The sequence below is a fragment of the Rana temporaria genome, chromosome 12 (assembly GCF_905171775.1).
Source record: "Rana temporaria chromosome 12, aRanTem1.1, whole genome shotgun sequence".
Classification (NCBI taxonomy): domain Eukaryota; kingdom Metazoa; phylum Chordata; class Amphibia; order Anura; family Ranidae; genus Rana; species Rana temporaria.
This window is the reverse complement of record NC_053500.1, coordinates 80,782,093-80,795,363: the sequence shown is the minus strand read 5'-3', so window position 1 is coordinate 80,795,363 and position 13,271 is coordinate 80,782,093. Positions and strand designations below refer to the sequence as shown.

The following is a 13,271-nucleotide window of genomic DNA, read 5'->3' as shown; positions in this document are numbered from 1 at the left end:
CGAACAAATTTTTTGCCTGTTCACATGTTCTGCTGCGAACCGAACCGGGGGGTGTTGCCTATTACTGATATATATATATTTACGTATATTGTTTAGTTATAATTATACAGCGCTGCTACAACTATATTAGTTATTATTGATTCTTGTGGGAGCACATTAGTAGCAGCTGCAGTATTTTTTTAAAGGATTTTTATGTATCACAAGGTTTATTATCACAAAGTTTTATTTCAAAGAAGTGCATCAGCAAGTTATGGTAAGATAATAATCCATATTACCGTAACTTTAATAGCGCGCAACTACCACAACCCATAGATGTAGGATGGCTAACTCAGGGTTAGGCAATATTCTATGGTCTATAGTTGTAGATATCTGATAATATAGAAAAGATTTTGTTCCAAAATTAGGGTATAAGTGAAATTAGGATTAGTGATAAAGTGTACCAGTTTCTCCACAATTACGCCAGCAAAGGGCTGAATGGGAAGGATAACATTTAGAAAGTTTGAGCGGGGTAAGGTACCATGAGTGCACAATTTTTTGAAATTATTCCCCAATGGTTAATACATTTGGTTGAGGCATATATGGTGGAGAAGGCATTCTGCCAGGTGTTATCTGGGAAGACCATGCCAGGGTGTCTTCTCATTTGATGATAGTTGTGGATTTTGAGAAAGAGTCTTGGGCATTGTAAATGTTGTAGAATTTCCAATGAAAAGCTCACATCAAACTTTTGCTGGCCGGAATTCCGCTCGTGTGTATGGGCATTAGTTTAGGGGTATGGGATGTTTCAAGAGGAATGAGTGTATTTGCATGTAGGTAAAGCGAGTGAAGGGGGAATCTTGAAGTGAGAACTCAGGTATTTAAAGTTCTGGAGGGAGGTATCACAATATGTTTCCTTAAGGAGTGTGAGTCCTTTGGTCCTCCAAAGGTTTAGGTTGATATAGGGAATAAAATATTGAAGCACTGAGAGAGGGGTATTGATTCTATATAATGTCCTGAGACGTCTGGAGGGGGTGGAGAACTCGAACCACAGTTTAATAGATACCTGTACCTTTGGGGTTATGGAGACAGGAAGGGGGGCTCCCAGTTTGATGGCAATAAGGGCTGATATAGGATATTTAAAGGGGATGTTTAACTTTCCACATTTGCCCATGATTTATGTTTAGTGGGGGGGGGGGGGGATGTAATTTAAACTTGCTTGCGGCTGTAATATATTGCCGGCTCCTGGAAATATAGATGATAAACGGACCCGAAAAGTAGAAAAAAAAAGAAAAAACTCTGCCTCGATGGGAGGCCTCCCGGACCCCAAAACACCCTCCCCATGTTGAGGGCAACCGGCCTGGTATGGTTCAGGAGGAGGGGCACACTCGTTTGCCTGCCAGGTTGCTTGCTCGGATAAGGGCTTGGTATGTATTTTGGGTGGACCACACACCATTTTTTTTTTTTTTTTTGGCAAGGAGTTCTGTGCCAGACCCAAAGAGCCTAGTATGGATTTTGGGGGAGGACCCCATGTCGTTTTGTTTCTTAATTCTGTCATTGGGTTCCCCTTAACCACTCCAATGCACTAAATTATATACTCTGCACTGTGTATGTGTGTGTGTGTGTATATATATATATATATATATATATATATATATACACACACACACTAGACTGTCTGCACTGTATATATACTGTATTCTACACTGACTGCACTGTGTGTATATATATACACACTAAACTGCCTGCATGCCACTGACTAACCTGCCTAATCTAGCTCAAGTTCTCTGTCTCCTCCACGTTATTACACTACATACTACACACTACATACAAGGCAATCTTAGAATAAAACCTGTTAGGCCGCGTACACACGTTCGATCCAAACCGATGAGAATGGTCCGAGGGACCGTTTTCATTGGTTCAGCGCTGAAGTGGCCTGATGGTCTGATGTGCGTACACACCATCAGTTCAAAAACTGATCGGGTCAGAATACGGTGACGTAAAACACACGACGTGCTGAAAAAAACGAAGTTCAATGCTTCCAAGCATGCGTCAACTTTATTCTGAGCATGCGAGGGTTTTGAACCGATGCTTTTGTGTACTAACCATCGGTTTGGACCTATCGGGCAGCGGTCCATCGGTTCGATTTTAAAGCAAGTTCTAACATTTTTGACCGAAGGACAACGGACCGATGGGCCGTACACATGGTCGGTTTGGACCGATGAAACTGGACTTCAGGCCGTTTTCATCAGTTTGGACCGACCGTGTGTACGCGGCCTCAGAGTCTGAAAAAGACTTGAGACTGGGGCAGAGGTTCACCTTCCAGCAGGACAACAACCCTAAATATACAGCCAGAGCTTCAATAGAATGGTTTAGATCAAAAGCATATTCATGTGTTATAGCAGGAATACATGGTTAGAAAACAGCGTTCGTTGGTCAAAATCGTCACCAACATTAACCAATCAAAAAAAATCTTTTAAAGAGCAATCGATTTCATACATAGTGTTGACATCTCATGTACAAGTGGGGTCGTCTACTAGTTCTGCTCATGCATGATAATGTTCAATAAATGTTTTACGGACGACCTACACACCAACGAATAGAATATTGTTTGTTCGCAAACGATACGACACAATTTTTTCATTTATTTAATCGATCTTTTTTGTTCACAATATCGATATCGGGTATTAGTTGCTGGGCATCAATGAGTAGAAAATCGGCCGATCATTCACAGAATTAAAATTTTCGCCTGATTTTCTTATCGTGCATTCCTGTCATTAGAATGGCCCAGTCAAAGTCCAGACCTAAATCCAATTGAGAATATGTGGCAAGAATTGAAATTTTCGGTTCACAGATGCTCTCCATCTAATCTGACAGAGCTTGGGCTATTTTCCCAATAAGAATGGGCAAAAGACTCTCTCTAGATGTGCAAAGCTGATGGTGATATACCCAAAAAAACTTGCAGCTGTTATGTGGGAAATTTCAAGGGGTATGAATACTTTTTCAAGGCAATGTATGATGGGCTGAAATGGTACTATTCTTTACTAGACTCTCGACTAGCTTGCTCATGTCAGCATAGAAAGAGTCTTCCTCTGATGCTGTGCTCACTGACCCAAACTGTGAGCGATCTTTAACCAAGTCTCCTGCTGACAGTGAGGCCCCGTACACACGTCCGAGAAACTCGACGAGCAAAACACATCGTTTTGCCCCTTTCGAGTTCCCTGTGAAGCCGCCGAGGATCTCGGCGAGCCAAGTTTCCCCATTGACTAACGAGGAAATAGAGAACATGTTCTCTATTTGGCTCGACGAGTTCCTCGTCGGCTTCCTCGGCCAAAAGTGTACACACGACCGGGTTTCTCGGCAGAATACGGCTCCGATCGAGTTTCTGGCTGAATTCTGCAGAGAAACTCGGTCGTGTGTACGGGGCCTAACAGTATCACTTGGACCTCCAACCCTTCAGCCAAGCTCACAACATCCTCCTGAAAGCCAACTGGTATAGTCACCCTCCATTCAAAAGAGTATAGGTGCAGTCTAAGTCAGGCTCAGTTTTCACATCAGCTGGTACAGCTTTTCTTACTAGTTGGTGCACCTCCCTCTCAGTCCACTTAATTAAAGCTTGTTAAATCCACCACTGTGCACAGCTCCAATCGACTGCCTTGCTCCTGGCCCTAAGCGGTGTCTGCAGCTCCATCCTCTCTTTGCATCTTGATTCGTCACATGAGCTGCTTGGACAATCCATGAGGGGTATTCCGGGTGAGCCTCCAATTGTAACGCTACTACACCAATGGTTCCCCCGACCTTGCAAGTCTTCTGACACCTCTGACACCATGGGTTTAAACATTTCAGCAATAGTAAATAAAGAAATACAGATGCAGACACAGAATAGTTTACAGTAAACCAAATAAATTTTTGCAGTAAATAGGATCAACAGAGAATGGATCAGATAAGAGAAATAAGGTTATTGTTATACTCTTTATATGAAGAAGCAAATTAATTTTCAACTGAAGTCTCTTGGGGAGCAATAAATCAGCAAGTTTTACCAATTAAGATCTATGATTGCAGGCCAGAAAAGGATAGGAGAATAACCAGTCAGACTACTTCCTTTAACCTCTTGATGCCACAGCCCCCCCCCCCCACAAACACTTAACACAGAATGGAAAGTTGTATCTAGAGTCTATGACATTAAATAAAAATAAATAAATAAAAAAAGAGAGTTCCTTGGTTATATGGGGCCAGGTAGACGCCCAATGTTCCTGTCCCTTGTAGGGAGGGAAGATACAGTAGTCCTTTGATATAGAAATCTTGTGTCTTCCGCTAGCTCAATTGAATGGGCCCAATGTGATTTGATCCATATAGCATTCAATCAGTGCAATAGAGATTGTGAGTGGTCTCCTGGTAGAACTTTAACAAAGGGAACAAAGTAATGGTGTCTACCTGTAGTGCCTTGGGTGAAAAGAGAATGCACCACAGCAGGCGATACCAAGTTAAGGAGGGATGATATGGAGATCCTGCAGCAGGTCTCTGCAGGTATTGTGCTCAAAGGATGGTGCTCGACCCCACATCTCTCAGCACCCCAGCTCAACTGGATCTGTGGTGCAGGAGATGAGGGTGACCTCCTGGCTTCCACCCAACTACCGGATACTGCTGACAACAGATCTGCCCCCCCCCCCTGATCCTATAGCCTCTCTCCTACTGCCTAGGCCGCAACACCACCGCCATCTCCCAAAATGTTCAGATCACTGCTCCCAACACGAAGGGCGTGGTCCCAAGAGAGCAACTCCTCCTCTCCTCTGGCTTTTTATCTCTTCTCCCAGCATTCCATCTTTTCCCTTCAGCCGGCTGGAACTTGCAGTCCACAATGGTCTGGCACAAATGTAAACTTGGCTTTCCGGACTTTATATCCCAAGATCCTTTGACCTTCTCTTGCAAAACCTCACTCGCTCTGCATTCAGGATATGGAAAACAGAGTCTGGGCTGGACACCAGGGGAAACAGTCTCCCTTTGGCAAATGCTGTAAAGTATCCTCTGTCATTGCAGGCATTTCAGCTTCTGACTACATCAACATTCCACTTTCAAATGGAGTTTTACTTTAACTGTACCTTAAAATTGTAATTCTATTTCAGGTTTGGGAGGGCAGTGTTGGGTAGAATTGCTTACTGGCTTTATACATCTTCCAGAAAATCACAAGGCACAGGATGTGTTTCAATATAGTACGAACCACTTAATTAGTATTTGAGTGAGTTTAATATAAAGCTGTACTACTGTTTGAAAAAGGTGCCAACATTGTAAAGCCGGTTATAGTTTTGCAGATATAAAAGCCATACTCTCTGATTGTGACTGTTGGGGGTAATTCTTTATAGTATGGAGCCTAAATACTCCCTCTTTTTATTCCCAATCAGAAGCTGGCAGGAGATGCCCAACCACTAAAGACAAAGCAATCTGACCCTTGTCCCTACATTCCTCCATCAATGAAAGGTAAGTGACTCTGTATAGTGTAATTATGTTATAATCACTAAATTTCATATAAGCTTTCATATGTTATGGCTACGCTCAGTGGCATAACTAGAACCTTCAGGGCCCCGATGCAAGAAACCATGAAGGGCCCCCCTGACCCCCCGGACAGGGCTCTTTTCTCCGAGCTTGTGGCGGAACAACAGGACCCGGTCGCTAGTGGGTGGCTGCATATAAAGGAACCGATTTCTCCATTCCCCCTGCTTCTCCTCCTCTCCCTCCCGCAGGCATTCAGCGGCTGCAGGAGGAAAATGGAGAGATTGGTTCCTCTATGCCAGTGTTTCTCAATATTTTTACAGCCAGGGCACCCTTGAAGTATACTCTTAGGTCAGTGAAGGTGAACCTTGGCAACCCAGATGTTTTGGAACTACATTTCCCATGATGCTCAACTACACTGCAGAGTGCATGAGCATCATGGGAAATGTAGTTCCAAAACATCTGGGGTGCCAAGGTTCGCCATCACTGCCCTAGGTGAATGGGGCTGCACTGCAACCACCCTGCAACTGTGTGCATTGCAGCTTAGTGATGATGCATTTAAGGGGTTAAAACAGGCAGTCAGGAGGCAACACATTGCCTCTTTACCAGCTGTCAAATGCCTCTGAAAAGCGATCTGAGCATGGATTGCTTTTCAGTGGAACAGCATTTTTTTTGCTGGTACCATGAACAAGCAAAAAAAAATAAAAAATCGGTTCTGATTGTACACATACAGTATAGGGGGTCATGTAAAAACACATACATACACATACACTGTTTATATACATATATATAAATGCACATATGCACACACATATAAACCAGTGGTGGCTGGTGCTCAACACTTGGGGGGGGGGGGCGCAAGCAAACTGAAAAATTCTTTAAAAAAAAATAAAAAATTGCAGTCTCACTGTGCCCATCAAAAGCAGCCACTGTGCCCATCAAATGCAGCCACTGTGCCCATCAAATGCAGCCACTGTGCCATCAAACGCAGCCAATGTGCCATCAAACGCAGCCACTGTACCCTCAAACTGAGCCACTGTGCCCATCAAATGCAGCCACTGTGCCCATCAAATGCAGCCACTGTGCCCATCAACCGCAGCCACTGTGCCCATCAAATGCAGACACTGTGCCCATCAAATGCAGACACTGTGCCCATCAAATGCAGTCACTGTGCCCATCAAATGCAGCCACTGTGCCCTCAACCGCAGCCACTGTGCCCATCAAATGCAGACACTGTGCCCATCAAATGCAGACACTGTGCCCATCAAATGCAGACACTGTGCCCATCAACCGCAGCCACTGTGCCCATCAACCGCAGCCACTGTGCCCATCAAACGCAGCCACTGTGCCCATCAAATGCAACAACTGTGCCATCAAATGCAGCCACTGTGCCATCAAACGCAGCCAGTGGGTGGCTGGAGAGAGGGGGGCGATGCCCTGCGCTCTTATGGACGCACCGCCACTAACACATACATGCACACTCACATACATACATGTTCACATGCACACACACATTCATACACATATGGCATGCACACTCACATACATACACATGCACATGAACACACACACGCATGAACACACACACGCATGAACACACACACGCATGAACACACACACACACATGAACACACACACACACACACATGAACACACACATATGAACACACAAAATGTTCTATATTTTATGCTTTCCTTTGCAATATCCTACCTATAGTTTACACACGGGCTCCCTGTGTACCTTTTTGGAAACGGTCACACTAAGCAGAATGCATTGGACCATGGATGTACAGCCTTTTTTTTTTTTTCAAATAGTGGAACTTGGTAATGCTACTCTTTTTATATCGTGGTATGTTTTATTCCAGAAAAGGGAGCTTGATCCAGGAAATTTGGCCAGTTTCACTTGTCCTGGAAATGACTGCTTGTTTATGAAGCTACCAGGGGGCACATTTAACACTGGCAGCAGGTCTGGCTGGCTTCACAAACACAGCTGGGTTTGTAACTTGCATTGTTTTTAACAAGAAGTTGCTGCCTCTAACCATGCTATTCAACACATAAAGTGGAAGTTTTTATATAAAGGAAGTCATCACACACACATTAGATAAAAAATGGCAGTCTTACCTTAGCAGCTCTTCCTGCAGGGTACTGCACTGTAGGGGGAGACAAAGAGCACTCACTGTGCTTTCACTTTGTAATGAATGTGACGAGCTCCCCGCACAGAGCCGATTACAGTTCGGCCTGGGATCGGGAGCTCGTCTCCGCTTCTCGTATCAAAGCACTGTATACAGGGGGCCCTCGGGGGCCCCTTACAGCAAGGGGCCCGGTCGCCATGGCGACCTCAGCGACCCCTATAATTCCGCCACTGGCTACGCTGTCTTTCGGAAAAACAGGGTAAAACGGAGGGGTGGTGGTGTCTGTCACTATGTGAGAAGTGGTCGCAAAGCGAGTGTGAAAGAGGACCTAGCTGATGGAGAGTGTGATGAGTCTGAAGCATTATAGTTGGACTGTACATGGGTGTGCATACTACAAAGATTGTCATTGGAGTATGTTATAGACCTCCCAGTGTTAGTAAGAAGGTGGAGACTCAGCTCCTTGCACAGATGGAAAGGGCTGCAAGGGCTGGGACAGTGATAATAATGGGGGATTTTACCTACCTAGAAATTGACCAGAGTAATGGCACTGCTGGGACAGTTAAAGAGAAAAATGTATTAACTTATTACAAGACAATTTTATCGGGAGCAGTGATTAGTGTCGTGTCACATGTAGCTCAGCCCCCACACAGTTAGAATCATTCCCTAGGACACACTAAACCCCTTCCTTGCCCCCTAGTGGTTAACCCCTTCCCTGCCAGTGCCATTTAATTAGTTCATTTTTATAGCACTGATCGCTGTATAAATGACAATGGTCCCAAAATAGTGTCAAAAGTGTCCGATGTGTCTGCCATAATGTCGCAGCCACGATAAAAATCAATGATCGCTGCCATTACTAGTAAAAAAAAAAATATTAATAAAAATGCCATAAAACTATCCCCTATTTTGTAGACGCTATAACTTTTGCACAAACCAATTAATAAATGCTTATTGCAATTTTTTTTACCAAACATATTTAGAAGAATACGTATCGACCTAAACTGAGGAAAAAAAATGTTTATATATTTTTTGGAGATATTTATTATAGCAAAAATGTAAAAAATGTGTTTATAGTGCAAAAAAAGTTCTATTTGTGGGAAAAAAAAGACGCAAATTTTTTTGGGAGCCACGTTGCACGACCGCGCAATTGTCAGTTAAAGCGACACAATGCCGAATTGCAAAAAGTGGCCTGTCATTGGGCAGCCAAATCCTCCGGGGCTGAAGTGGTTAAACACTAATGGCGCGTACACACGATCGGTCAATCCGATGAGAACAGTGTGATGGACCGTTTTCATCACGAAAAATCCATCAGACCGTTCTCATCGGATTGACCGATTGTGTGTACAGGGCATAACTATACCTGTCCCTCCACTATACTGAAGCTGGTGCTGGAACCCGATCATGTGACTGGACTGGAGTGTTCTTAGACAAAGCTCCCAACTGTCCCTGTTTTTAAGGGACTTTCCCTGATTTGGAACAATGTCCCTCTGTTCCTCTTTTCTCCTCATTTGTCCCTCATTGTGGTCTGATCTATATAGTTGTATATAAAATGCACTTTTATCATTCAAAAAATGTGATAAACCTTTTATCCAATTTCTAAATAGCTGCATTTGTAAGTTTCAAAAGCTAGTATAAGTGAATAGTAGTAGCAAAAAAACACTTGTGGGTTTAACTAATCATTTTTTCGTATAATTCTCCTTTAAGGGGGTGTGGCAGGGGGTTTATCCTATGCCTTATATAATTTTGTTGTAGGTGTCCCTCGTTTCCATCTCAAAAAGTTGGGAGCTATTTTTTCTGTCTATGAGGGGAACTTATCGAAACTGTGCATAGCAACCAGCTGCTCTCCTGATGCCTCGTACACACGGGCAAACATGTACGATGAAAACGGTCCGCCGGACCGTTTTCAGGGACATGCCCGCCCGGAGATTTCTGTATGATGGCTGTACACACCATCATACAGAAATGAGAGTCAATCCGCGCGTACAGACAGCGCGGTGACGTGTTTGCGCCGTCGCCGCGACAATGACGCGGCGACGTGCGCGACGCTGAAAGGTCAATGCTTTCACGCATGCGTCAAAGTCATTCGACACATGCGAGGGATGGCGGCCGCTCGGACATGTACGGTAAGTCTGTACAGACGACTGAACATGTCCGACGGACAGGATTCCAGCGGGCATGTTTCTAAGCAAGTTTAGAAACATTTGCCCGCTCGAAAACGGTCTGGCGGGCAAATGTATGCTGGAATCCTGTCCGATCGGCCGTACACACGACCGAACATGTCTGCTGAAACTGGTCCGCGGACCAGTTTCAGCAGACATGTTCGGTCGTGTGTACGGGGCCTTAGATTCAGTTAAAAGAGCTTTTAATGTCCATAATTATCCTGCGAGTCACAGCAGTGCACTTACTCTTGCTCTCCTGTGACCTAGAATCAGCTGATAGGGGGCTGTTGCCCACTACCAGCTGACATGGCAGAGCTTATCTAGACTCTGGAAGGGTCCCAACAATATTTTCAAGATCCACCCAGTGACACTGAGTGACAGCTGGCTTCACCTCTCAGTGCACAGCTGAGAGCCAGAGACAGATTTGCCTCCACCCTCCCCAGCCCGGTGCTCCAGTAAGCATTGGAGGTACAAAATGGAGAGCAGTGACTGACAGATCAAGCAGACTGAGAACTGAACAATCAGCGGTCTAATTCTTCAGACTTAGAACCAACATAGCTGCAGCATAGAAGTGAGTATGTGTGTTTTCTTTTTTGGTAACCCCAAACTTTTCCTTTTAAGCTTTTCTTTAAGCATTAGACATGTGCACAGCAAAAATTTTCGTTTATTTCTGTTTCGTTTCTGTTCGTTTATCGTGATTCGTAACGAGTCGTAATTTCGTAAGACGTTATTTATCGTATTCGTACTCTTTAGTATTTTCGTAAAACTCTTTTTTCCGTTTCCGTTTTTTTTCTGTTAGTTTATTTTTCGTTGAATCGAGATTCGTATTTTCGTTATATTTTGTATTCTGCCGCGTTCGTATTTTTAAAATGATTTTTTCGTTCCTTCGTTTTTACGTTAGTTTAATTTTCGTTGTTTTGTTATTCGTATTTACATTATATTTTCCATCATGCCGCATTCGTATTTTCGTAAGAAATATATTTTCGTTGCTTTATGATCATTCGTATTTTCATGTCTAATTTCCTTTGATTGTAAAAACGTACTTTTGTAGATTTTATTGCATTCGTAATTCTGTTAGAATACATTTTACGTTTATTCGACACACTACTCGTCGTAATTTTGTAATTCGGATTTTACTGTGATTGACTTGACTGTCTTAGTTAGCACACACACCCTGTCTAGAATGAAGTCTGACGTAGAAGAAAACTAAAATATGTCAGATATTACAAATACAAATCTAGAAATTAGATGCACTGCAGTCTAACACAGAAAAAGACACAAGGAGCCAGGAGGTAATGAGAAAGAAGCTCATTGGGGGAAGGAACAAACCTCTTCAGAGGAAAGGGACAGCGCTCAGTGGCTATTGGTCAATGTCCAGAAATATTTCAGTACTAACGAAAGCTAATTTACATTATTTTGTATTTTCGTTGTTTTCATTTCAGTTTTCCGAAGATCCGTAATTTATTTTTCGTTAGTTTTGATTTTCGTTTTTTAGTCTTTGTTCGGCATTTCGTTTTCTTTTCGGTCTTCGAATATTAGTATGAACAAAAAGAAAACGATTACCCCCAGACGGGACTTTGAAGGCCAGACTCCAATAAGTATGTAAAATTTAATTTATTGGGTGTTATCACCAAAATTGGATAGACATTGATTTACAGAATAATTCTGGATGTTAGATTACAGAAATCTTCTGGAACAGTCAGCAAATATATAATAAGAATAAAAACACATATAAGGAGTGGTGATGAAGTGACACCTGGGGCACACATCCCATGTGTGGACCCAGGAGAAATAAGAAACAGAAAAATAATCATAAAATAAAACCTCGTGACAACACAATACAAATAGATTAAAAAACACTCTGTAGAGAGCAGTGGAGAAATGCCCGACGCGTTTCTGGTCTATTGGTAGAGCAACAGACCTTCATCAGGGGCCACAGGAGTGTATGGTTACAAACTTTTTTTCTCTCGTTTGTGGTGAGCAAAGGTTTGGAAATTGACCCTCAAGGTTTCGGTCTAGGATATCTCCAGAACCGACTTATGGGGTCCCATGAGTAAGGAAAGAAAGGGGAGGGATGGCTTCGACTGACCCCAAACACACGGTGTCCCAAGTATGGGGCTTATTAAGGCAAGAGTGCAGCAGGTCAGGGGGTTCACTGAGTCCAATGCGGACAATCCTCTTATCGTTGCTCGGGGGAATCCCGAACTGGGTGTGTGAAGAGGAACCTGGTGCCAAGTGCCGTGCTTGAGGTATTGAAATACCAGCGTTACTCCCTTCAGCTCACAGGGTGAGCTGAAGGTTAGTAAGTTTGCATTTTCGTTCATTTTGTTTTTCGTAATTATTTATTTTTTTTGGGTTCAGTATTTTCGTTGTTTCTATGTTTTCGTTTCTTTCTTCTTTCGTATCTTCGTTGTTTTTCATATTCGTTTTTTTGAAAATATCGTAATTCGTTATTAATTGCTCTAAACCATTCGTTCATTCGTATGTTAACGAATCAACTAAAATAACGAAAAATGACGGAAAACGTATTCGTAACTTAAAAAATTGCACATGCCTATTAAGCATTGAAAATGAAAGATAGAGGCTGATGCCATGGACAGCTGGTTCAGATTTGGCTGCTCCGGCTTTGAAAAATTCCCTACCGCATGAAAAAAACTAAGTTTCCCAATTTCATCATTAAAACACCATAGTTTTTAAAAAATTATCTAGCAAAGCGCGGTGACGTACAACACGTACGACGGCACTATAAAGGGGAAGTTACATTCGCCTTTGGGCTGCTTTAACTGATTCCATGTTAGTAAAAGACGATTCGCGCTGTTTTGTCTGTTACAGCATGATGAATGTGCTTACTCCATTATGAACGGTAGTTTTACCATAACGAGCGCTCCCGTCTCATAACTTGCTTCTGAACATGCGCTGGCTTTTTACGTCGTTTTAGCCCACACACGATCATTTTTTACAACCCGAAAAACGACATAGTTTAAAATGACGTTAAAAAATGCAGCATGTTCGAATTTTTTTATTAAAGCGGAGGTTCACCCTAAAAATCATCTATATACCATTAGATCCAGCATACTGCTGACATCTACAGTATGCTGGTATTTTTTTTTTTTTTTTCGCTGTACTTACCCTGTTATAGATCTTTTCATCCGGCTCCAAGTTCTCACTCCCGCGGGGAGTAGGCGTTCCTATGAAGAGGGGTAGATGATTGACGTGCGGGTAATGTACATCACGCATTCCGAAAATAGACGAACTAGGACTCGGCGCTATACAGCGCCTGCGCCTGCCGTGTAGAGCTGACTGCGCACGTGCCGTATAATGCCGAGTCCCAGATCGTCTATTTTCGGAACACGTGACGCGCCTTACCCGCACGTCAATCATCTACGCATCTTAATAGGAACGCCTACTCCCCGGGACAGTGAGAACCCGGAAGCCGGGTGAAAAGAACTATAAGAAGGTATGTAGCGCGAAAAAAATAAAAATACCAGCATAATGGTCCAAGGTTATCAGTGGTGTACCCCAA

At 43.2% G+C, this 13,271-nt stretch overlaps 1 protein-coding gene across 1 annotated transcript in view; it reads left to right on the top strand.

Moving 5' to 3' along the window:
* The window catches only part of PPP1R1B (protein phosphatase 1 regulatory inhibitor subunit 1B), a 555,578-nt gene that overhangs the window by 363,954 nt on the left and 178,353 nt on the right, over nt 1-13,271 (top strand). Inside the window, exon 4 of the mRNA XM_040331403.1 lies at nt 5,373-5,448. Coding sequence (XP_040187337.1) covers nt 5,373-5,448 — 76 coding nt within the window. The remainder of the gene's footprint in view (nt 1-5,372; nt 5,449-13,271) is intronic.